General features: G+C 40.8%; 1 protein-coding gene across 3 annotated transcripts in view; it reads left to right on the top strand.

Moving 5' to 3' along the window:
• Positions 1-26,931, top strand: part of unc93a (unc-93 homolog A) — a 90,401-nt gene that overhangs the window by 24,088 nt on the left and 39,382 nt on the right. Inside the window, exons 1-4 of one of the 3 annotated variants that reach the window (XM_043696277.1) lie at positions 6,473-7,250; positions 7,525-7,706; positions 16,559-16,788; positions 21,827-21,961. In XM_043696277.1, coding sequence (XP_043552212.1) covers positions 7,600-7,706; positions 16,559-16,788; positions 21,827-21,961 — 472 coding nt within the window. In that variant the 5' untranslated portion in view covers positions 6,473-7,250; positions 7,525-7,599. Of the gene's footprint in view, positions 1-6,472; positions 7,251-7,524; positions 7,707-13,520; positions 13,566-16,558; positions 16,789-21,826; positions 21,962-26,931 lie in introns of those variants that run through there. The other 2 variants (XM_043696276.1, XM_043696279.1) reach the window with 2 other exon arrangements.

Here is a 26,931-nt window from a genome sequence, read left to right as displayed (position 1 = left end):
GCTGTTATGAGTCCTAGTGGTCGCAGTAGTCTGGCTGTCAGTTCAGAGATGTTCTTGATGTATGGTAGTGTGGCTAGTCCTTTGGGTTGCGGCATGTCCTCGTACCGTTGTCTTTCCCTTAGGCATCTGTTGATGAAATTGCGAGGATATCCGTTTTTGGCGAATACCTTGTCTTCCTCTTCCTCTTCCTCTTCCTCTTTTTGCAGTTCTGGTGTGCTGCAGTGTGTTGTGGCCCTTTTGAATATGTGGCCCTTTTGAATAGTGTCTTGATGCAACTTCGTTTGTGTGTATTGGGGTGGTTGCTTTCACTGAGGATGTCACCTAGACAGGGGACGAAACGTTTGCAACAAAAACTTCCAGCTCGGCGAACAGAACCACAGCAACGAGCACCCGAGCTACAAATCTTCTCACAAACTTTGAACATCTCCATACATCTACTAATCCTAATTCTTTGTTCAGATCCATCAATTGTCTGGATCTGGGAGATACTCCTGCAGTACTCTTGGGAATCCTATCTATTTCCGGATCCATAATACAATTAAAGTCTCCCCCTATAATTATATGACGGGGACACAAAGCCATCAATTTTGAAAAGGCTTCCTTTATAAATTTAAAGGGGTGTGCCAGGGGGCAGTACAAATTTAAAATCCCATATTCCTCTCCATTTATGAGGGCTTTAATCAAAATATATCGTCCAGATTCGTCTTTTATCTGCTTTAGGATTTTGAAAGGGAAATTCTTCCGAACAAGAATAACAACTCCTCTGCTTTTTGAGCTAAAAGAAGAAAAAAAAGGCCTGATCAAATCCACCCTGTCGTAATTTCAAGTGTTCTTTATCCGACAGGTGTGTCTCCTGTAGGAGAGTTATATCAACTCATTCCTTCTTAAGATTTGATAATATTTTCTTCCTTTTGACTGGCGAATTACTCCCATTGACATTCAAGGTGCACCACTTAACCGACTGATCAACCATAATGATCTGGGCAAATCCGAGACCCCTCGGGAGGGGAAACCCAATCCAGAACATCCCGAGCATAGGGCATGTAAAATTTACAAAAATAAAGCCTCTCTAATACACTCACACTAATACAATAAAAAACTATTTCTAAATAAAAAAAATATAAAACGTATCTAAGTGGAGACTTTCCCCCTTGTTCCCAGGGGGTGTCACTTCCTTTCCAAAAGTCTCCCAACCAATATTCCAATATTCTCTCCCAACCAATGCCCCACCCTTGACCCGGGTGCTCCTCAATAAAATGAGGAGAATTCAGATATAATACAAAGCTAGAGTTAACAGTGAGCACCCTACCCCCACCCATACCAACACCTGGATATATTTGGTAATGTTAATACCATATATAAACATATAACTATAAAATTACAACCTTAACAAATAAGAATTAAATATACTAATACAAACTAACAAGGGAGAAACAACCCCGCTCCTAAAGACAGAGGTAAAATAAAATAAGGTAACCACCTCCCCCCACCAACATTAACCAAACCCCCCCAGCTTATATATACATATATACATACACACACATATACATACATCCCACATATATACATAAAATAATAAAAGAAAACAACTCCGGGGGGGGAGAAAATCAAATCCCTCTCCCCACCCCCCATGATAATATTAAACAGTAATGTAAGAAAAAAGCAAAAAAAGGGGGGGATATAAACCAAAGCAGGGGCAAACCAACATCCATTATCTCTTACAGTTTATCTAAGAGAGTCCAAGAATTCCTTAGCCTTTTCTGGTGATCCAAAGTTATACATGGGTCCTTCATGGTTAAAGCGTAGCGTCGCTGAGTAGCATAAGGAGTACTGAATATTTAAATCCCTTAAACGCTTCTTCGCCTCGTCGAATGCCTTCCTCTTTCGGACCAGAGCTGGAATAACATGATCTTGGATCCTTTATAGATCATAGCTTGGGGGTCTTTTCCAAGATTTCTAGAGGCTTCTAGGAGTATCCGCCTCTCCTTGTAGCTCTGCAGCAGGAACAGGACCGGGCGTGGATGCTGGTTCGAGCCAGGCCCGCGTATTGCGACCCGGTAGGCCCATTCTATCCTTACCTGGCCTGATCCAGCCTCCAGATTTAAAAGCTGTGGCAGCCACTGCTCGAGGAATGCTGTAAGCTGGCCTTCCTCTTCCCGTTCGGGAAGGCCCAGCAAACGAATATTTTTTCGACGACCTCAATTATTAAAGTCGTCAATGTATTTCTATAAGGTCCGGACTCGCTGTTGGAGAGTCCGGACCTGATCCACGGCCGATTGCGCTGTAGTTTCGGAGGTCGTGGCCTTTAGCTCCGTCCCTCCGACTCAGCGCTCGATTTCTTTAATGTCTCGGTCGTGCTTCTGCAGTGCGGCCGAGAGTGAGTCCCATCGACTTCAGGATTCTTTGATGAAAGCGTCGATCTTCGCATCCAGTTTGGAGATCATTTCTACAAGGCTTGTCACCGTAGGTAAGTCCCCCGGGGCGGCTGTGGATGCCTCAGCTGCAGCTGGAGAGGGTGGGGGAGGGGGTCCTGCTTGCTGCGGGCTCCCTTCCCTTTAGTCATTTTTACTAAAGATTAGATTGTTTAAATTTAATATTAAACAACTAATTAAATTAAACAGCTATTATAAATGATTTGGTGTGTGTGGTGGGGGTGGGTGAGCCACTTTACTCAAGTCTTGGGAGGAGCACTGTAGACTCAGACTTGCTGGGTCACCGCCATCTTGGATCCCCCGAAGTTGTACACTTAATCTGTAAGAATTCCCTGGTATAGGTTCTCAGCCTGGCCAAGGTCATATGCAAACTGAAGGATTGGAGTCCAGAGAGAATTTTGATAAAGACCAGTTCTGCAATCACTGATATAGCCATGTCAGTATCAACCTCCATTAGAACTGGGTGACCATTTAATCAGACATTTTATTTTGAGTGGTTCTGATTTGGATGTTGCTAAGCAATTTAACTGTTCCAAACCAGTTGTAGGTGGACTTTCCAGGATGTGCTCTCTCCTGGATATCAGCCTGTGAGTTCTCTTACACAATTCCAGCCTAATGCTATCTCGAGTCCGCGCTCTGGCAACAACTACAATGGCCTGCTGGCCCAGATCCTCTCAAGTTTTAACTATTTGGCTGAGACTTAGTTTTACTTAGGGGCTTTGCTGTGGGTTGACCTAGAATCCTTCTGTTCAGGCTATGACCTGAGTAAGACTATGCAATTTCCTTCACCCAAGTGGTGTTCCCCAAGCTCAGTCAGCCTGCTGAGAGCTTTCACTTCCATCGGTATACCCTGTAAGTCATGTGCTCCACTTGCCCACGTTCTCTAATGACAAAGCCAGCAGTACTGCCTTTTCGAAGTCCAGTTGGGCTTCAGGTAGTGGGCACGTTTGCTTGATCATATCATTAATCTCACATATAAAATGATCTCCCAGCATCTCACTTAGGATTAAACTAAAATCTCATGCCTCTGCCAGTCATCTGAACCTCATCAAAAATCCCCATATGGTTCTCAAACAGCCAAGTAAAACTGATAGCGTTTCATAATTAGAGGAGGCTTGGGGTTGTAATATTCCTTAACCAAATCCATCAACTCTTAAAATGTTTTAGTAACTTGTGCTTCAGAGAAAGCTGGGCTTCTACTAACCGAGAAACTCTGGGTCCACAAGCTGTCAGGAGAATTATTTATTGCTTTTCATCTGCATCAATGGCATTTTCCTGGAAAACATAATGAATTCTTTCCACATACCGGGGCCATTCTTTGGCAGGATTGAATGGGTGAAGCCTCCCAAAGAGTAACATAATGCCAGAAATGCCTACCCAAACTCAAAATCGACTGTTGCAAGTAAATCTCTTCAGGGGCTGGTATCCTATCACCAAGTCACCCTTTATACACATATGCAGAGTACATAACACTGACCTAACTAGCTCAGAGCTGGCTCCTAGAATGAACAGAACCCCTTACATGCCTGTTTATATCTGTCAGCCAGGACTCTCTTTTTGGGGCTGTTAACATGGTCCGATCAGGGAACTCGTATTCTGTGTGATCCACCTGGCTGATCTTGTTTCAATCCCAACAGTCTGCTTTTCCATCATTTATAGTAGACACTAACATATTCCCAATGCCAGACGCTAACTGCATTTTTCTTTTACTTCCTCCCTTTTTGAGTAAGGATGCTATATTCAGAGTATAATGGGACCTGGAGCAGATGGGCCAATGGGCCGAGGAGTGGCAAATGGAGTTTAATTTAGATAAATGTGAGATGCTGCATTTTGCAAAGGTAAAACAGGGTGGGATTTATACACTTAATGTAAGGACCTGGGGAGTGTTGCTGAACAAAGAGACCTTGGAGTGCAGGTTCATAGTCCTTGAAAGTGGAGTTACAGGTAGATAGGGTAGTGAAGAAAGGGTTTGTATGCTTGCCTTTATTGGTCAGTGCATTGAGTACAGGAGTTGGGAGGTACAGGATATTGGTTTGGCCACTTTGGGAATATTGTATGCAATTCTGGTCTCCCTCCTATGGGAAGGATGTTGTCCAACTTGAAAGGGTTCATGAAAGATTTACAAGGATGTTACCAGGGTTAGAGGGTTGGAGCTATCGAGAGAGACTGAGAAGGGTGGGGCAATTTTCCCTGGAACATCAGAGGCTGAGGGGTGACCTTACATAGGTTTATAAAATCACGCATAGGGTGAATAGCCAAGGTCTTTTTCCCATGACCAGGATGGGGGGGGAACATTTAAAACTAGAATGCATAGATTTTCGATGTGGCTTTTTCTTTTAAATGACTCCTTCCTATAACTTTAGCCCCACATCTGTGAGAGAATTGCTGTTTGAAAATTCTATAACTTGATGTGATCTTTTTAGTAGAAACCAAAATATTGACATTTTTTTGTTAGTGTAGGTGCCAGCCTGGTTGATGTACCCATCGCATTTTCAAAATTATTATGTGACGTTCTGCCAGCTGGGATTCACATTTTAAAAAGTGACATGAAATAAAACTTCTCCTGATTAAATCTCCAGCTTTAAACTTTTATAGAACATAATTGGCCCAGATCTCCAGATTATCACATGCTGGATAAGTGACACAAACTTCGTATGAGAACCGAAGCCCCAATGTGCTGATCTCTGTTGAAATTGTCAGGAAAGTTTGAACTTTGCCTGGGCAGTTCCCCTTTTTCCTGAGACCCTCGGCAAGAGTTTCAAACTCTGAATCCAGTTTGGAGACTTTGGGACAATTCTGCAGTACTTTTTAAAATTAATTAAAGACATCACTGGCTAATTCAGTATTTATTGTCCATTTGTAATTGTGTAGAAGCCAGTTTAGAGTGAACCACATTGCTGTGGGTCTGGAGTCAGATTTAAGCCAGCTCAGGAAAGCATGGGAGACAGATTTTCCTCTCTAAAGGATGTTAGTGATCCAAGTGATTTTTTAATGACAATCAACAGCAGTCCAATGGTTGCCTTTAGGCCAGATTTTTATTCCAGATTTTAAATCAAGTTCAAATTTTATTACTTGTTATGGGGGACTATAAGTCCGTGCCCCAGAACATCACCTTGTGGTTGAGCATTACTAGTCCAGTGAGATTATTATGATGTACGGTTTCCCCAAAATGGAGTCATAGAGATGTGCAGCACAGAAACAGACCCTTCAGTCCAACTCATCCATGCCGAGCAAATATCCCAACCAATCTAGTCCCACCTGCCAGTACCCGGCCCATATCCCTCCAAACCCTTGCTATTCATATACCCATCAGATGCCTTTTAAATGTTGCAATTATACTAGCCTCCTCCACTTCCCCTGGCAGCTCATTCCATACACATTCCACCCTCTGTGTGAAAAGGTTGCACTTGGGTCCCTTTTACATCTTTCCCTTCTCACCCTAAACCTATGCTCTTTAGGACTCCCCCACCCCAGCGAAGAGACTTTGTCTATTTACCTTATCTATGCACCTCATGATTTTATAAACCTCTATAACATCACCCCTTAGCCTCTGACACTTCAGGGAAAACAGCCCCAGCCTATTCAACTTCTCCCTATAGCTCAAGTCCTCCAACCCTGGCAACATCTTTGTAAATCTTTTCTGAGCCTTTTCAAGTTTCACAACATCCTTTCGATAGGAAGGAGACCAGAATTGCATGCAATATTCCAGAAGTGGCCTAACCAATGTCCTGTACAACTGCAACATGACCTCCCAACTCCTGTACTCAGTACTCTGACCAGTAAAGGAAAGCAAACCAAACACCTTCACTATTCTATCTAACTGCGACTCTTCTTTCAAGGAGCTATGAACCTGCACTCCAAGGTCTCTTTGTTCAGCAACACTCCCTGAACCTTACCATTAAGTGTATAAGTCCTGCTAAGATTTGCTTTCCCAAAATGCAGCACCTTGCATTTACCTGAATTAAACTCCGTCTGCCACTTCTCAGCACATTGGCCCATCTGATCCAGATCCTGTTGTAATCTGAGGTAACCCTCTTCGCTATCCACTATACCTCCAATTTTGGTGTCATCTGTAATCCTAACTGATTAGTCACCCAGGAAATGTTAGACAGATTAAAACCCACACTAACTACTGGGTAACTACAGAATTGACCTCCCAGCCACTCACTGAGTCCAAATCCTTACCTGACAGTTCCTCACTGATACCCCTGACATCCTGATTACTAACTACCCCCTGCAAATCCCGCATCCTCCCTTCCCAAATCGTGATCCAACTGCTCTTCCTGACCATTTGTCTAATCCCCGACCAGACCTCAATAAACACTTGATATTCCCCAGCTGCACATGATCTGACTAATCCCAGATACACATACCCACTTACCAGCTCACCTAACTATCCAGCTCACATGTGGTATCACCTACCATCCTATCCACCATGTTACCTCATCCACCTACCAGTCATGCAGCTGCCATGCTGCCCAATTTGCAATCATACTCAACTGTCCTTTGCAACACCACTGGCACTTCACTAACTTTCCAACCCTTCCCATTTACCATTTTGTCAATCTACTATCTGATCTGTTACCCCACCCACCTACTTCCTGCACAGTGATCCAATTACATCAACCTCCTACCACCCTACCAATTCACCTAATGTTCACTAACATTCAGACTGGACATTTAAACTTACCATATGGCAGATGGTGCTGTGAAAGTGTACAGAGACATGGCCTGACACCTCTAGACTCTACTTCATTCTGATGAAGCACTCTGAGAGATAGTGTCAACACTTCTGGAGAAGCTGGTTTGAAAGATCCGGTAAGAAATGTTGAGTTGTATTGATTCAGAGAAATGTTCTAGCAAATTCTAACAATGAATGCTGCTCCTCAGAAGAGGAACCAACATATTTCGTAGGTCTGTTCCAAATTGTTTTGGTAAAGGAGGACAGACAGACTCATTGTTGTTTTTGTGGAACTGTTTTTTTTTAAAAAGTGATCAAATCGACTGCTTTATTTATTTTGCATAGTGCCTGAATCTTTGTAATTTACATCATGTGACTTCTCTCCCCTCTTGTTTTATTACTGTTTTACAGAGCAGTTTGAACAGTGATCAAGGCCTTGGCTTGGCCTCATTAAGTGTCATCTATGCAGCTCTTATCCTGTCTTCAATGTTCCTTCCACCGCTGATGATAAAATATCTTGGTTGTAAATGGACCATTGTTATCTCCATGTGCTGCTACGTTGCATTTTCAATTGGAAATTTTTATCCTAGCTGGTAATGATATGTAATCTAAGCTTTTACTAATATTTTCATTGATGTGCTGGAATTATTCTACCTGGGCCCCTGATCTCTTGCCATCAGGCTAATTCTTTCCAAAAAAAAAAGCACCCAGAGTTTAAAACTGGACTCCTGTGCGGTTCAAAAATGGAAAATCCTTGCTCCAAGATCAGATTCTTATCCAGAATCCAGATTTGGATCCTGTCCCCTTCCCGTGGAGCCTTGTGTCAGATCGACTTGGTCCTATAGCTTGCTGTAGGTGGACCCTACCCAAATTGGATTCAGTCCAGTAAGTTAAGCAGAACAGCCAGGATCAAAATATCAATGTTTAAATTCATGTATTCAGATATCAAGCAGAAAAAGTTTAATGACACATTGTTTGGATTGTTTGGAAACATGTGATGGTAAATGTACCAAGGATCCCTTGAGCCTGATCCTAGTACAATTTTAGGATTTTACAAATGAACCTGTTCCAAGATGTTATTAGATATTCTAGAATAGGTGGGACTTGAACCCGTGCTCCTTGGCTCAGAGGTAGGGATGTTGCCACTGAACTGCAAAAGTCCCTATTCATTCAATTTTATACTTGTTCCATTTTATTGTGATATTAAGCTTCTGAATTAAAATGGGGAGATGTGTTGGGATGTCCATAAAGTGGTGAGATCATATATTTCAGTTTCCAACTGTATCATGTTCAATCATCATCTTAATTGTACGAAATACTGACCAAGATTAATATGTGCTTTAGAAAAATGTACATATCTAAAGCCGTTAGGTACTTTGCAAATATTTACAGAAAAACCCGTCTCTCAGATAATTTTGTTTTATTTTAACTAATGATCACTGTGCATTTTTCCTTTGCACCTTCTGCTGTCTTCTCTTCCCAATGCACTAAGAGGCCAAAGGAGCTGAATTTTCATCATGAAGGTGGGAAAAAAAGAGTTGGGTCAGCTTCCCTGACGTCTATAAATGCCCTCACCCTTGTCTCTACTCTTCGATCTTTTTTTTCCTTTGTATCACTCGTTCCCCTCCTTAAGATGCCTAAATGTTCAGTGCTGTGCCCTTCCTATCTAGGCTGCCGTTCTTCATCTCCAATGGTCTCACTTCCTGAGGGTGCAATATTTATTTCAAGATATACCTTTCCTGGTGCTCATGCGGGCTCCAAACAACCTTGCTCACAATTCTATGCTCAAGTGATATCAAGAGGTGATGACCCCCTGATGTGCCAAACTTCATAATGCTGTCTCTTTTCATTACTTGTGATGACTGATGTACCTTTCAGTTCAAAGGGATAAGCCCTTTTACTTGTGATAAACACTATAGTTACTTTTTGAAACTTTTCTTGTCTCTTCCACTTGTCATTGATGTGGTTCATGTGCCTCTGCCTTAAACTGGCCTACGGCATACTGCTGCTGAATGCCCCCAGAACACTTCAAATCTCTATCAGAGATATGCGTTTAACAAACTTCTCATGATATTGATTGGGCCTGATTAGTATTCCACTCCTGCCTTCCTGTTATGAGACAGGTGTGAAGGAGATAGGACATCAATAAGCACAACATCATTTTCATTCATTTATTCTTGATGAAGGGCTTTTGCCCGAAACGTCGATTTTGCTGCTCCTCGGATGCTGCCTGAACTGCTGTGCTCTTCCAGCACCACTAATCCAGAATCTGGTTTCCAGCATCTGCAGTCATTGTTTTTACCTATCTTTTTCATTCATATTAACTATCTGTCTCCCTTCTAGTCTGATTCGAGCCCTAAGACTCCAGCTATTGATACCCCATTAGGGATTCAATGATTCTGTTCTGTGATTGTGTGATTCATTAGGAGGTCCCTTGCATCACTGTTTTCAAAGGAACTGTTAGAAGAATTATGACCAACTGGCTAGGTAGGAGCGGAAATGCGTGGCAGACATCTGTCACTACTCCCAGACATACAGGTCAAAAATACATTGTTTGTTGGAACAATTTGTTTATCTGTCTTCCTTTGGACAAATGATAGTTGTAGGATGGGTAACTATGGTTTTATGAAGTGGAAGGAATACCCAAGGTTCATGGAATAATGGATTGCACTCATGTGGCTATTGCATCCCTTAATCATTGCCACCATTTGCATCAACAAGAAGAGATTAAACTCTAAGGGAAAGAATTTCAATATGCATGAATGTGTGGATTTGGGGGCAAAAAATGTAAGCCCATTAGGAATCCAACTGCAACCCAACCATTTCCAGAATTAATTTCAGTGCATTAGTCTGTGTACAAATAATGGCTTCATGCGAAGTAGGTTATCAATTTTAATATGTTAATACAGCAATATTAATCTGGGCTTTGGTGTTTAACTTTGGTTGTACAGGTTTCCCCAGACTTTCTGGAACTCACCAGTGAAAGCAAAGTGAAAAGAAAATGGCAGTTGAGATGCTGAAGCAATGACTGGGACTTATACCAATTAAACATTCACCACTCATGGCAAATTTCTTACTTGCTTGTGTGAAAGGGTTTGTTCACAGTGCTTATGTTCAGGGATTACTTTTACACACTTTGGTAAATTAAAACTGAATTCTAGTTTTCTCCACCCAACCCTTCCAAAGGATATTTTCCCCAGTAAGACAACAAAACCTTAAATCTTCCATCCTTCAGAAAGGCCTGAATTCCTGGGGAATAAGGAATGGGGAAGGCACAAAGAAATCTATTCACCACCCTCTAATCAAAAAGGAGCTCCAGTGTGATCATTTGGAATCAAACGGGTCATTCAGTGATCATTCTAACAAATCATAAGCTTCTGTGAACTGGTAAACAGCCAAATTAAAGCCAGTGATTGGAATATGCATATTGGATTACTTTTTAATTATAGTTCAGTTATTTCTGATATGAATTTTTGGGTTTCCTCTTACAAAGACTGATCCAAAGTACTACTTCATTAATTATTTCTGTATCCCCATTATAATTTATCATGTCAGCCTTTTAGGGACAGGTTAATTTTCACAATTTTCCTTCCTGGAAATGGATGATGACGTCACTCAGAAACTTGTGGATTGAGGCACATGAGCTATATCATAAATGTTATAAGACTACAGAAGGGTGATGGAGTAGGTTTTCAAAATATTGAAGATCACTTAAGGTGTTTGGTCAATCCTGTCAAATGCATGAGTTAGACAAATCACGGTTTGCTACATTCTACACCACATCGCATGGCAGGATGGAAAAGGCATGTAGCTACAGAGTCTTCTTGGAATATACCAAGGTGAACAGGGTATGTAGAAAATCATAAGGCAGACAGTATTAGTCTATCTGTCCAATAATCACATGTACGTTTCAAAGCTTGGCGAAAACAATGCTCTGATATAATTAGATTCATAGAATATATATTCTGAAACTGAAGAAACTGTGAGCAGAGAACTGTGGGGCTGAGAATAAATCTCAGTGCATCAAATCAAGCCACAGAACAAAACAATTGCAACAGATCTCACTGAAGAGTTGAAGAGAGTAAACAGATAAATAATGTTGTTGTATAATCAAAATAAATAGACCGGTATGGTGACACAGGAGACAGACCATAACACAAATTGTAGGTAAGAAGAGATCATGTTAGAGATAGTTAATAGAACCGAATGAAAAGAGATGGGGTTTAATGGTAATTGATGGAGATTGCATTTTTTTTAAAAAAGCATTACATGGATGGAGAGATGTGAGCAATTGTGGCGTGTAATCATTGTTCATACGTTGATAAGACATTGAAGCAGATTTAGGCCATTTGGCCCATCGAGTCTGCTCTGCCACTCAATCATGGTTGATATGCTCCTCAGCATCATTTTCCTGCCTTCTCTCCATATCCCTTCAACCCATCACCAATTAAAACCCTCTGTCTAACTCCTCAAATTTACTCACTGTCCCAGCATCCACCACACTTTGCGGGAGAGAATTCCATAGATTCACAACCATTTGGGAGAAGTAGCTTTTTCTCAACTCTTTTATTTTAAATTTGCTACCCCTTATCCTAAGACTATGGCCTCTTGTCCTAGAATATAAAAGTGTAGCACTGGAAAAACACAGCCGGTCAGGCAGGATCCGAGGAGCAGGAGAGTTTCAAGCATAAGCTCTTCATCAGGAATGTGAACGTGGCCCAAGGTGGGTGACAGATGAATGGGAGGGGCATGGGGCTGGGGGGAAGATATNNGGACAGTTCAGGAGGGTGGTGCTGAGTTGGTAGATTAGGGTAAGGTGGGGGGGAGGGTAGATGAGGAAACTGGAAACTCACCTTTTCACCCAGAGAATGGTGAGCTTCAGAATTCTGTACCACAGAAACTGGTTGAGACCAAAGTATTCAATGTTTACAAGAAGGAGTTAGATGTAGCTCTTAGGACAAAAGAGATCAAAGTGTATGGGAAAAAGCAGGAAGAAGATAGTGAATTGAATGACCAGTCATGATCAAAATGAATGGCACAGCAGGCTTGAAGGGCCAAAAGGCCTACTCCTATTTTCTGTATTTCTAGTGTTACCTTCCACCAAGATAGAAATTTGGTTTTTTAAGACATTTTTTACTTGCTCCTGACAGTGAAAGTAGTGTCCAGGATAAATGCATGCACATCCAATGGGAAGTGCATGTCATGCCATAGTGGTAAAAGGGCTTGTGCACAGGTACTAATGAGCTTTAGCAGGATACAGAGACAGATATAAACAGGAGTGTCAGAGGTTCTGTTCACTCTGAGAGCCGTGCTGGTGTCAAGCACTATATACATGGAAGTAAAGGGTGACTTGTTGATGGCTCTGTGGACTTATTTCAGATGGTAGCAGCAACTTTGATTATGAGCAGCAGCTCATTCAAAAGTGAGCATGCATGCCCCTGCCACCTGGTGAACCTTTTGGAATTGAACATGACTTGTTCTCTAGTCCATTTTAATTCACCAAGTCATTCACCCCCACCTATCCTGAAGTGGTTAAAGGATACTGGTAGGCACCATGTGCTCCATCTAAAGACAAGTGATAAGGATGTGACTATAACAAAAATAATTTTATTTTTAAAAGTAATGGTAAAGGAGGTGTAATTGTCCACAGCCTACATACACATGGTTCACGGACTCCACAGCACCATGCATAAACTGTTGGTCTAAGAGCCTGTGAATCATTAATCTATGTTGTAAGGAATTGTTGCTTACAACACCCTTCATGGGTCCCGATGGAAAGAGGGACAACTCCTGCGTAAAACAAAAGCAGCTCTTTTAGATTAAATAACCAACCATCATTTATCAAAACACCTAATCAAGTAATTATAAAAATTCCAAACCCTTGTCAAATTTGTCAAATTATCCAATTCACAAAGAACAAACAACTAATTTTGCCTACCATGAGCAGTGTAACAATAACAAAATTCAAAAAGGTGGGTAAACAAGGGCAGGAAATAAATAAAAATACTGCACTTTTTACATTTATATGTAAGGATAGCTTTGATTCATTGACGTATGTGCTGTTGATCCACTACTCTGATACACTAAGAAGACAACTCTTAATGTTTTATTTGAAAAAATCCACTATAAAATCATTGATTAATTAATTATCTAAATAACAAGTTACAAGCACTACCCACTAGGGCAGTATAACAATAACAAAAAAAACCAAAAACTTGGGAGGAACTAAATCAAAAGTGTTGAGGAGGGAGATAAGGCACTCCAGTCCCTGTACTGTCCTTATAGTCTAAACGATTTTGCTCACTTAAGGAGAGGCAATAAAACTGGAGTTTCTTTTTATTTCCAGCATGTGTGCTGACTGGCTGGGCCAGTATTTACAGCCCATCCCTAGTTGCCTGTGGGAAGGTGGTGATGACCTTACTTCTTGAACTGCTGCAGCCCGTTTTGTGTAGGTATGTCTACTGTGCTGTTTGGGAGTTGCAGAGTTTTGACCAAGTGACAGTGAAGGATATTTGAACGATGTTGTGTAAGCAGTCTTGGTGAATTTTTGCTATTGCCACATCATAGCATGGTTAAAAATCTCTGTTATGATGTGCCAGTTGTGGAGGGAGTGAAAGTTATGGATGCAATGCCAGTCAGGTAGGCTGCCTTATTCTGTTTTGAGCTTCTTGAGTATTATTGCAGCTGCAGTCATCCAGGCAAGTGGAAAATATGTCATCAAAGTCCTGACTTGTTCCATGTTGGATAGTAGACATTTTGAAGGAATCAAGCTTTACTTGCTGCTGAGTTCCTAGCCTCTGACCTGTTCATACAGCCACAGTATTTAGATGTCTATTCCAGTCACTTTCTTGGTCAATTGTAACATGAGTGTTCTAAGTGAAGAGGCAGTAGATAGACGTTTGGAGACTGACTTTGAGTGGCTCCAGGTCTAGAAGGCCTGACTTTAAAGGGCACCACTAAGGCCTGGACTGCAGTGGTCAGGGCTGACTGCTTTACAGGAAATGACAACTACTTTGGGGTGGGCACAGTGGCTCAGTAGTTAGCACTGCTGCCTCATAGCACCAAGAGCCTGATTCACAGGCTCTTAGACCAACAGTTTATGCATGGTGCTGTGGAGTCCATGAACCATGCATATGTAGGCTGTGGAAAATTACACCTCCTTTACCTTTACTTTTAAAAATAAAATTATTTTTGTTAGGTGACTGCCTGCGTGGAGTTTGTACATTGTCCCCTTGTTTGTGTGGATTTCCTCTGCGTGCTCTAGTTTCCTCCTACAGACTCAAGATGTGCAGATTAGGTGGATTGGCCATGCTAAATTTCCCATTATGTCTACAGATGTGCATGTTCAGTGGGTTAGCCTTGGAAATGCAGGGTTACGGGGATAGAGTTGGGCGGTGGGGCCTCGGCATGATGCTCTTTGGTGAATTGGTATGGACTCAATGGGGCAAATGGTCTGCTTTAACATTCTACAATCTATACAAGGGTAACTTTTGAAATACCAGGTTTCCTCCTGAAAGAGGTCTGTGAATTCCATTTGCAAAAGAAACAACTGCCAGGAATGGGTGCCTCAGCAATACTCCTGATCTGCTGGAGTAGCTATTGATGAACTGTTCTGATATTTAGTGTGCCTGTTTCAACCAGAGTATCCAAAGCCATTATGACAACAGTCTGAGCTTTCACAGCAGCAACAAACCTTCAATGGAAACAATGGGAGCTATTTATGCTGCAATGAAATCTGTAATATTTACAATTAAACTCTGCATTACATGTGAGTTCAGCATGTGTACTGATGGAAGTGATTACTTGTTCCATGGTGGAAAGGATAGGTTCTAAACTCTGCACAAAGCTCTGTGTAAGTTGGACCTTCCCTTCTGTATGTTGTGACATTGTCAGCATTTTGGGAGGAATTTTACCATATCAGGCATCAGTATGTTCGCCCATTCATCTTCTACTGTAGTCTTATCCATGAAAATCTGACTCCTTTAGGAGAACCAATTGTAAATTGTCCCTTGAGTGAGTTGACACTAGTGGGTCCCTTTTCCCTGTCCTGGCTTCTGTACACTCGTGCCTGATGTCTCTGTAGATCTTCTCCTTTGCCAACAGCTAAAATGTGAGCAGCGTTGCTGAGCTTGTGTCTGTGAGAGTAAGATCAATTACACATATCTCTTCAACTTCTTTAATAGAGAGAGCATTACAATGAGCCTTATATTTCTCTTAATCTGGTTATTAAGAGGACCATCAGTTTGTCAAATGTACACCTTCACTACCAGCACATTGTTGGATGATTTTCCTGTATGCTGCAGATCATGTGTCGACTTTTTCATTAAAGACATGACTTATTTGGACTTGTCAGTGAGGCCGAGACTTCACTGGAGTTAGAACTAAATGAAGGAGAGGAGCATATGACCTATATTTATTCAGTAATTGTTATGTGGATATAAGATAATATTTTACCATTTAAGTCTTTATCTTCCAAGTGACATAGCTTATCTTCAGCACCAGTCTTACCTTCATCATGCCACATTTCAAATAAAGTGTACTCTCTGAATCCATTATCCACATTATAAGATGAAACACTCACTTGCCTCTTATCATTACTTCAGTAAATCTTTCAGCACTAAATAAATGCAAAGTTTCTAACCTCCATAAATTATACAGTCCACTGTCAATTGGTATTTTAATTTGTTATAGGTACAAAATTAATTTTAAAAATCTACTTTAGCCTAAGATTGTGCTTTGCTAAGGTGTCTGAACTTGATTCCTAAAATCAATTCTTCTTTGCATAGGTGAAATTTGAGAGCTAAAATGGTGATAAATAGTTGCTCATATTCTCTAAAAGGATAATGTAAGTGGGCATCTCATTAACGATAGATAGATGAGGGCCACCTTCCATGGTGATGCATCAACCTTCTTGAGTAGAAGGTTTAAGTTTCGGGATATAACATAAATCACAACTTTAGGAAATAATTTGTATTCCCAAAATTAAGGAGGGTTGGCTAGACTTGCTAAGTAAATCAACACTGTTGCACTCCATTAATATAACTGTAATGTACAACTTTATCGCATACAGCATTTGTCTGAAAATTGCTGCTGTATCAGCCCAATCACAGTGGAATAGAACTTGTATCTACAATAAGCGAATGATATCTAAATGGGTCATCCAAAATTGTGTTGCATGCAGTATCAATGATTCTGATCAACACTATTAAATAGATTTAATCTATTGCAATGTTTCCTACTGTAAAATAATGGACATGACATAGCAAGTACCCACTACTGTGCATAAATGTAGAATGTGCTATTCCAAGATTATACATCTTGTAAAGCCAAAATTGGATAAATCATATCAATTAATCAGCCCTTGATGTGAATTATGAAAATTATGCAATAAAATAGACGTTAACTGTTAATCCTGCAGTTGTAATGAAGATATTGTTTTTCATAGGTATACACTTATTCCCACTGCAATAATTCTTGGAACAGGAGGAGCTCCACTTTGGTCGGCAAAATGTGCCTATCTTACCATTTGTGGTTACCAATACGCAAAAAAATTTAATAAGATTGGAGAAAATATAGTAAACCACTACTTTGGGATATTCTTCCTTGTATTCCAGTCATCTGCTGTTTGGGGCAATCTATTGTCATCATTAATATTTCAATACAGTTCCGGAAAAGGTAAGAAGACATCTGTTTGGAAATACTACAATAGAAGATGCATTGTTATCTATTTAATACTTTCTACATTTTCTCTTTAGAAAATGTACTTAATTACTGTGTTGCGTTGATGATTATGTAGACTAAAGCCTGGAGTTTTGTTCAAAGGTCAGTTGTGCAGAGTTAGGAGAATTCATGGCTCCACTAACCTGATTTCTTTTTAAAATGTTACCTGCATATCAGATTGATCTTGGCTTACAGACATCAAACGAATTGGCATAGGAGAACCTTGAGGTAGTGAGAGGATGCCAGATATGGATGCAATCTCCAATACTGTTCAAAATTTTAAAATAAAGAATAAAATGTAAAACATCCCTCCAGCTCATAATCCTTCATGCCCATAACATTGCTTGAGTACATCTTTGCCAGCACAGGAACCTCTTACTGTATTATGGGGAATTATTCCCCATAATTCCCCATAATACCTACCTTGCCTTTGTAGCCACTCCCGTAACCCTGATAGTCCTTAATGCTAACTCACGACAATCCATGCTTCCCAACACACCACCTTTTTAATAGACTGGAAAATCAGACTGATGTTGTGGCTGTGTGGGACATTATTTAGGCCACTTTTGGAATAATGTGTGCATTTCTGGTCTCCCTGATATCGGAAGGATGTTGTGAAACTTGAAAAGGTTCAGAAAGGATTTACAAGGCAGTTGTCAGGATTGGAGGGTTTGAGCTATCATGAGAGGCTGAATAGGCTGGGGCTGTTTTCCTTTGGGTGTTGGAGGCTGAGGGGTGACCTTATAAAGTTTTATAAAATTATGAGGGGCATGGATAGGGTAAATAGACAAGGTCTTTTTCCTGGGTTGTGGGAGTAAAAATTAGAGGGCATAGGTTTAGGGTTAGAGACTAAAGGGACCAAAGGGGCAACATTTCATGCAGAGGGTGATGCGTGTATGGAATGAGGTGCCAAAAGAGGAAGTGTTGGAGGCTGGCACAATTACAGCATTTAAGAGGCTTCTGGATAGGTATATGAATAGGAAGGATTTAGAGCGATATGGGCCAAATGCAGACAAATGGGACTAGATTAATTCAGGATTTCTGGTTGGCATGGAAGAGTTGGACCGAAGAGTCTGTTTCCGTGCAGTATATCTCTGTGACTGTGTGGTAATAGTAGCCTCGATGAGAAGTTCAACAAATGCCTTTGAGATAGTTTCTTAGAGCAGCATGTTTTGGAACCAACCAGAGAACAGATTGTACGAGACTTGGTACTGTGTAAACTGACAGGATTAATTAATTACCTCAGAGTAACACACTGTCTGCTGACACAAAAACTGCAGGGTAACTGCATATGCATGCTCACTCAAAAACGTGCATGATTTAAGATTTACATTGTTGTGACATGCGCAAAGTCAGCATTACACATGAAGGACTTATACAGGTAATGGTAGGGCCATGGGGAGTGTTGCCAAACAAAGAGACCTATGGGTTGCAGGTGTATAGTTCCTTGAAAGTGGAGTCGTAGGTAGACAGCTTGGTGAAGAAGATGTTTGACACGCTTGCCTTCATTGGTCACAACATTGAGTTTAGGAGATGCCATTTTGCACCTGTAAAAGATATTGATGAGGCCACTTCCAGAATACTGCATGCAATTCTGATCACCCTTCTATAGGAAAGATGTTGTTAAATTTGACAGGGTGTAGAAAAGATTTACAAGGTTTTTGCTGGGACTGAAGTGTTTGAGTTATAGGGAGAGGCTGAATAGCCTGGGGCTATTTTCCCTGGAGCATCAGAGGCTGAGGAGTGATCTTATAGAGCTTTATAAAATCATGAGGGGCATGGATAGAGTGACTAGCCAAGATCTTTTTCCCAGGGTAGGGGAGTCCAAAGCCAGAAGAGATAGGTTCAAAGTTAAAGGAGAAAAAAATTAATAATAACCTGAGGAGTAACCTTCTCATGCAAAAGGTGATGCATATGCGGAACGAGCTGCCAGAAGAAATGGTGGAGACGGGTACAATTACAGCATTTAAAAGGCATCTGGATGGGTATATGAACAGGAAGGGTTTAGAGGGATATGGGGCAAATGCTAGCAAATGGGACTAGTTCAGATCGGGATATCTGGTTAGCATGGTTGACTTGGACTGAAGGGTCTATTTCCATACTCTATGGACGAAATATAAATAACAGCATAGAGTGAACCTCCTGTCTGTGCACAATTCCATGTTGTGTCTTTATGTTTGACATTATCTTTGACATTATGTTTGACATTTATGCTTGACATTACTACCAACATCTGGTAGCAATAAATGGAGGAGGAAGAGTAGGAGCAGATCTGTTTTTCAGTATTCCAAACACCAAGCTACCAGAGATTTGTGATCCAAAACTGCTTTACCTGAACTATTTTCCTCATTTCCAATATTGCAAAAAGAGGGCATTCAGTAGAGCACACACCTTTGAATTGTGTTAACTCAATTTTAATAATAACTGAGCTTTCCCTGAGGACTTTCCCTGTCTATTTGAATTCTATACCTACAAAGCTGAAGATATAAACCTTTCTCTTAATACCTTAATATTCTCTTAATAACAGCTCCCCAAGAAAGCACCAACAATTGGCTCTGAAAAAGTTACTCACAGTTTGAAACTTGTGATAAAATTCACAACAGCAGCTAAGACAAGTCTTCGATTCTATGATTAGAATGCCTGCCGCATCTAGTGCCTTCAGCCATCTTTTCATATCACTTGGAGTGAAGCAAATTGGCTGAAGATTAGTGTCTGTGATGCTGGGGACTTCCAGTGAAGGCTGAGATGGATCAATCACTTGGTAATTCTAGCCAAGGATTGTTTGTATACTTTTACATTGATGCGCCATCATTGAGGATGGAGGTATTTGTGGAGCTTCTTCCTCCAGTGAGTGGCTTAATAGTCCATTGTCATTCACAATTAGATGTGGCAGAACTGTCGAGCTTAGTTCTGATCTGTTGGTTGTGGAATCACTTAGCCCCCTCTATAAGTTGCTGCTTATCTGTTTAGCACACAAATAGTCCTGTTTTGTAGCTCTCCCCGGTTGACACCTCTTTTTTATTAGGCATGCTTTGTACTACCCTAGCAAAATGGAATGATTGAATCAGGGCCAACTCTCCACTGGTTTTAGTCATACCTGGCATACCAGAAGCTGGTTGTAGTTGTTGGAGGTTAGTTACTTCAGTTCCAGAGTATCTCTGCAGAGTTCCCAAGGGCAGTGTCCTAGGCCCAACCATCTTCAGCTGCTTCATGAATGTCCTTTCCTCCATCATCCTGTCCTTCTCTCCTTCATTGCTCAGAGTTTTGAGTATAGGAGTTAGGATGCTATGTCAAGGTTGTACAGGTTGTTAGTAAGGTCTTCTCTGAAGTACTATGCCCATTCCTCATTGCCCTGTTATAGGAAGGATATTATTAAGCTGGTGTGGGTTCAGAAGAGATTTACCAGGATGTGACTTGGAATAAACGGTTTGAGTCATGAGAAGAGGTTGGACAGGTTGGGACATTTTTGACTGTAGTGCAGGAGTTAAGGGTTGACCTTATAGAGGTTTACAAACTCATGAGGGGTGTAAGTAAGGTGAATGGCAGGTTTCTTTTTCCTAGGATGGGGGATTTCAAGACTAGGGGGGAATATTTTTAAGGTGATTAGAGAGAAAGAGATTTTAAAAAGACATGAGGGGCAACTTCTTTTACATCGACAGTGGTTTGCATATGGAATGAACATCCAGAGAATGTGATGGATGCGGATACAGTTACAATGTTTAAAAGACATTTAGGTGAGTACATAATTAAGAAATGTTTGGAGAGATATGGGCCAAGCACAGGCAAGTGTGACTAGTTTAGTTTGGGATTATGGTCGGCATGGACTGGTTGGACTGAGGGGTCTGTTTCCATGCTGTATGATTCTATAAGGTTTGAAGGAAGGATATTCACTGACGATTGTACAATGTTTAGTATCAATCGTGATTCCTTAGATAATGAAGTAGTCCTTGTTCAAATGCAACAAGATCTGGACAATATCCAGACTTGGATTGACAAGTGACAAGTAACATTCCTGCTACAAAAATACCAGACAATGACCATGTCTAATAAGAGATAATCTAACTGCTACCCCTTGATATTCAGTGGCATTACCATCACTGAATCCCCCATTATCAACATTCTGGGGATACTATTGACCAGAAAATCAACTGCACTTGCCATATAATTAGAATGACTATGAGTGCAGGTTAGAAGCTTGGAACACTGCCACAATTAACTCCTGACTCCCCAATGCCTGTCCACCACTGGCCACAGTGATAGAATACTCCAACAACATTCTAGAAGTTTGACACCATCCAGGATAAAGCAGCCTGCTTGATTGGCTTCATGTCCTCGCGGTCCACCACGAATGCTCAGTAGCAACAGTATGTGTTACCTACAAGATACACTGCAGAAATTCACCAAAGATCCTTAGACAGCACCTTCCAAACCAATGACCACTTCCATCTAGAAGGACAAGGGGAACGGATAAAAAGTGAAGTTCATCTCCAAACCATTCGCCTTCCTGACTTGCAAATACATTGTTGTTCCATCATTATCACTGGGTCAAATTCTGGATTTCCCTCCCCAAAGGCATTTTGGATCAACCTTTAGCTCATGGACTGCAGCAGTTCAAGAGGCAATGCACCATCACCTTCTCAAGGACAACTAGGGACAGGCATTAAATGCTGTCCTGTCACCAATGCCACATACTCTGTGGAAATAAAACAAGTAGGTTTAATTATATTCAGGTGGTAACGGTATATTACAAATAATTATGAATGCAATCTCAACACGTAATATTTACATCACAATCTATTTCACTTATATGTATGAATTTCAAATTGTGAATGCATTTGTAGCTTATTTGGATTGCATGATGAGCATGGGCAAAAATACTGATAATCATTTATAAATATGTAAATTGATGAAATTATGATAAAGAAAGTTGGAATCCTACTGAAAAATAAATTTGTACCCTATGATCTAGTAACACACATTCTTTGGCTTTCAGCTAACATCACTGATGAGATTTTAGCCTACTGTGGACCTAACAATTGCCCACAATATAATGAAAAAGTCTCTCAGAATGTTACATCTGTCCACCATTCTATGGCTGTGATCCACACTCTCTCAGCTATTTATACTGGTAAGTAACAATTATTTGCAGCATATCAAATAACGTAACCTCAAAAGCAGAAATGCTGGAAATAATTCAGCAAGTTCAGCATTATTTGGAGAGAAAAAAACAATAAATATTTTGATTCCAATTTAACCATTCTTCATGCAAGGTAATGAATTAAAATGCCAAACAACAGGAAAATTAGGATCATGATTCTGGTGCTCTGCAAAGCAGTTATCCAGTTTGTTTTGGTCTCTGCAATATGAAGGTGACCATATTGTGAGAGGTGAATGCACTGAACTAAATTGAAAGATGTATAAGTAAGTCGCTGTTTCATTTAAAAGAAATGTTTATGGGCCTTGTAGAGAAGAAGTAAAAGGTCAAGTATGATGCCTCAGCATGGCAAAGGAAAGCAGCAAAGAAAAGCATGATTACAGGGATAGGGTGTATCTGAGTGTGATGCTCTTCAGAGGGTCACTGTGAACTTGGTGGACTGAATGGCCTGCTTCCACACTGTAGGGATTCAATTGATTTTGTGGAAGGCAATGAAGTATTGAACATGGGCGAGGGTATTTTGGAAGGAATGGAGTCTTCAGAATGCTGAAAGGGGAGGGAAAGGGAATATGTGTTTGCCTAAAGGTTCTGCTTATTTTCATTCATACCATGTGGATTCTTCAGTTATACTTATTTTTGCCCCAATATTCACTGTAAGGGAAAATTAATAGTAATGTGAAATTGATTTCCTTTGCTGCGAGCTGAGACACTGCTCAATACTGGCTGAAATGATATGGTAGAATAAAAGAATAAAGCAGAGATGAATTGCTTCCAGAGGCATGCACACTACTTTGTTTATATTACCACAATGCCTTTGAAAGTGGAGCTGCTTTTGTAGATATCACTGTAGTGTGAACAGGAAACAAAATTTTGTCTGCTGATAATATAACAAAGTTACAAGTTTGTTTGCATCTCTTTGGTGAAGACTACAATAAATAGTCAGCACCGTGGCTTGGGGAAGTACGGTGGCTCACCAGTTAGCACTGCTGCCTCACAGCGCCAGGGACACAGGTTCAATTCCCATCTCTAGCAACTGTCTGTGTGGAGTTTGCACATTCTCCCCATGTCTGCGTGGGTTTCCTAAATGCAAAACTTGCGCCCACACCTCCCCCCTTACTTCCCTCCAAGGCCCCAAGGGATCCTTCCATATCCGCCACAAATTCACCTGCACCTCCACACACATCATTTATTGCATCCGCTGCACCCGATGTGGCCTCCTCTATATTGGGGAGACAGGCTGCCTACTTGCGGAATGTTTCAGAGAACACCTCTACACCCGGACCAACCAATCCAACCACCCCGTGGCTCAACACTTCAACGCCCCCTCCCACTCCACCAAGGACATGAAGGTCCTTGGACTCCTCCATCGCCAGACCATAGCAACACGACAGCCTCCTTCCACCTATCGCATTTCCAGCGCCCCTCCCCCAAGTTCCATCCTCCCTACCTTTTATCTTAGCCTGCTGGACACACTTTCCTCATTCCTGAAGAAGGGCTCATGCCCGAAATGTCGATTCTCCTGCTCCTTGGATGCTGCCTGACCTGCTGCGCTTTTCCAGCAACACATTTTCAGCTCTTTCCTCCCACAGTCCAAAGGTATGCAGGTTAGGTGAATTGGCCATGCTAAATTGCCCATAGTGTTAGGTGGATTAGTCAGGGGTAAATATAGGGGGGTGGGTTTCTCTTCGGAGGGTTGATGTGGACCTGTTGGGTCTAAGGGCCTGTTTCCACACTGTAGGGAATCTAATCTTAAGAAAATCTCTATTGTAATGCCACTTCATTTAATATTCATTGACGTAGCAGTTAGAAGAAATAAAAATAAATTGCTGTTATAATCTTTTAGATTTAATGCATTGATCCATAAAAGATTTTTTTTTGTACTTGGTTGAAATGGAATTAACAAGGGGAAACTGCATTACTCAAATTCTACACTTATGAAATATATTGGTTCTGTCACCTAATGTAATGAATAAGACATGCATGAACATAACGGAACAATATTGCATCTTTGCCATAGTAGTGAAGGCTGAAAAAGAGGTATCTAGTTCTCACAAATAAAATAAGCTTCCTGTTTGTATATGCAGAGTGCCTAAAGGCTGCCTTAGCTTTCTTTTCTCAACTGGACTGCTTTGAAATCTGGTGCCAAGTTGACTGTGGGTAGTGAAGCGTGGCCTGCACAGAGCCTTGAAGGGAAAGCTGGAGACCATCACCAAAATGTTAAGTTTTTGTGTAAAATATGGCAACATGAATGTTAAGCTAGAAAGTGCAGGAGCATTTCTGCCATCTTCACTACAATATCAAAGAAGGTTGCAGGTTTCTACACAGCTGCTTTTCAATAATTTTCCCCAGATGTTACCTGTTCTTCCAAGAACTGGGCTAATGGAAGAGCCCTGTTGTCCTTCCAAATAATATTCCACGAATCTCCATGGCATTCAGGCTGTTATGCTGAAACCATGTTGGGAAGGTGCCTGAAGCTTGCCACAATCATGTCACTAATATTACCTTGGGCTTATCTGTCCTAGCGCAGGGATTATGCTACATACCAATCTCAAGGTACCAATGATTTAACTATAATGGTCCAAAAGTGTATGCCCAACATCATATTGTGTTAATCTGCAAAGGTACTGTCCTAAACCCATTTCTTCCAGTGACAAGTTCACTGTACCAATTGTTTCTGGCACACTGGTGTGCAGCAGCAAGATGAGAAGCAGCACCACTTCACGGAGATTCCCGATGTCCTACAAGAGTTGAGATTCGGCACCATGCACGCATGGAAGATGTGAAATTTACTTTTGCAGCTTGCTTTCAGACGAAACAAGCTTGATGATTGAGGATCATATCTCTAGGATGAGAAGAAACTGTGCAAGCACAGTAAAGAGGCATGCATTTGATGAAAGATGGTTGAATTGGCCTGCTTGCCTGGACAAATCTTTACATTACTATGGATTTTAAGGTAAATATTTTGAGAATTAATTTTAGTTAAGCCAGTAAAGTTCTCAGAATAGATTCTAAGAAGAAATTGATAAGTTTCTGAACCCAAAGCATAAAAGAGTAAGAACTGTTTGGAGACAATGCAATGAGAGCTATCCAGCCTTTGGATTTTCATGGACAGGAGATACCACTTGCCCTTTAGCTGAATGTCTCATCTGTATAGAGAAGTTAGCAAACAGTTAACTTGTGAAAATATATCTGCTGCCAGTGGAAGATGGTATATTTTTTCTGGTGGATTTGAAACATTAATGCTTTTGATCCTTTTTCATTATGCTGGATGTACTATGTTGCAAACCTCTCTAATAACCTTAGCAAATGCAAGGCCCTTCAGCCCAACAAGTTCACTGCTACCCTCCGAAGAGTAACTCACACTGACCCATTTCCCTACCCTATTATCCTATATTTACTCCTGACTAATACATCTAATCTACACATCCATGAACTCTATGGACAATTTAGCATACCCAATTCACCTAACCTGTACATCCTTGGATTATGGGAGGTAACTGGAGCATCCGGAGGAAACCCACACAAACATGGGGAGAATATGCAAACTCCACACAGACAGTTGCCCAAGGCTGGAATCAAACCCAGGTCCCTGGCACTATGAGGCAGCAGTGTTAACCACTGAGCCATCGTGCCACCCATGAATCTCAAGGATCTCAGTATTTTCAATAAATCAAAATTCGTCGGAGATATGTTTCTACGGGGTGAAAGTAGACTGCAATCCAAATGTATTGACTATTATTTTCCAAACAGCATCAGTAATGTTTAGTCAGTCAATACAATGTATATCTTCAAGTGCAGTATCTAAAAGGATCTGTTTAATTATTTACAAAAATCAGTGGAAAAAGTAGTGGACAAAATTCTAAATGTTATTTATGTTTGATGTATTTGCTTTTAAGAAAAGAGATGCTTTGTATCCATGTGTATTCCAGGGGCAGAAACAGATCAAACGTATATATGATACATTGTGCTACTAACACTCCTTTTTTGTATTTTTAAATTCAAATTGTACACTTTCAATTATTCTTCCAATAGTAAAATCACAATATATCCCTGTATAATATATATTTATATATGTTTAAAACCATTTAATTGCTTATCATTCAGAGTGCTGAATTGGTGCATGTTCAAGTAAGAAAGGAGAGGGAAATAAAGACATTAGAGAAAATGTCTATCTATATTAGATTAGATTAGATTAGATTACATTACAGTGTGGAAACAGGCCCTTCGGCCCAACAAGTCCACACCGACCCGCCGAAGCGCAACCCACCCATACCCCTCCATTTACCCCTTACCTAGAACTACGGGCAATTTAGCATGACCAATTCACCTAACCTGCACATCTTTGGACTGTGGGAGGAAACCGGAGCACCCGGAGGAAACCCACGCAGACATGGGGAGAATGTGCAAACTCCACACAGTCAGTCGCCTGAGGCGGGAATTGAACCCAGGTCTCTGGCGCTGTGAGGCAGCAGTGCTAACCACTGTGCCACCATGCCACCCATTCTTAACCATTTAAAACTGACATTAGAAGTCAGTTTTAAATGGTTAAGAATTTGTGGAAATGGTAGCAGAATGGGAACATGCAAATAATACATTTTTCTAGTATAATTTATTTACAGTTTTATGGATCTATTCGTAGTATTTGATATAACTAGGAAATATATAATAATATTGGAAGTGGAAAATTGCATTTAAGTGACATTTAGCAGTGCAGATTAATTTGGTGTTAGTATACTAGGGGACAACATTTCTAAAAGTCTCAAAGATGGTCTTAGCAGCTTGGCTGCTTTCATCAAGATTGACAGTGCAGATGACTGAAAAGAGGAGCAGCTGTGTACATGTTATAGACCATGTGTCTCTCAAGCTTATTAACAGTTGAATACATCAGAACTTGCGCCAGTCATGTCATCTTGGCAGATGAGGTCATTCAGACTATGCTATTG

Source organism: Chiloscyllium plagiosum, chromosome 9 (assembly GCF_004010195.1).
Source record: "Chiloscyllium plagiosum isolate BGI_BamShark_2017 chromosome 9, ASM401019v2, whole genome shotgun sequence".
Classification (NCBI taxonomy): Eukaryota; Metazoa; Chordata; class Chondrichthyes; order Orectolobiformes; family Hemiscylliidae; genus Chiloscyllium; species Chiloscyllium plagiosum.
The sequence above is the reverse complement of the archived record's forward strand: the minus strand, read 5'-3'. Positions and strand labels throughout refer to the sequence as shown.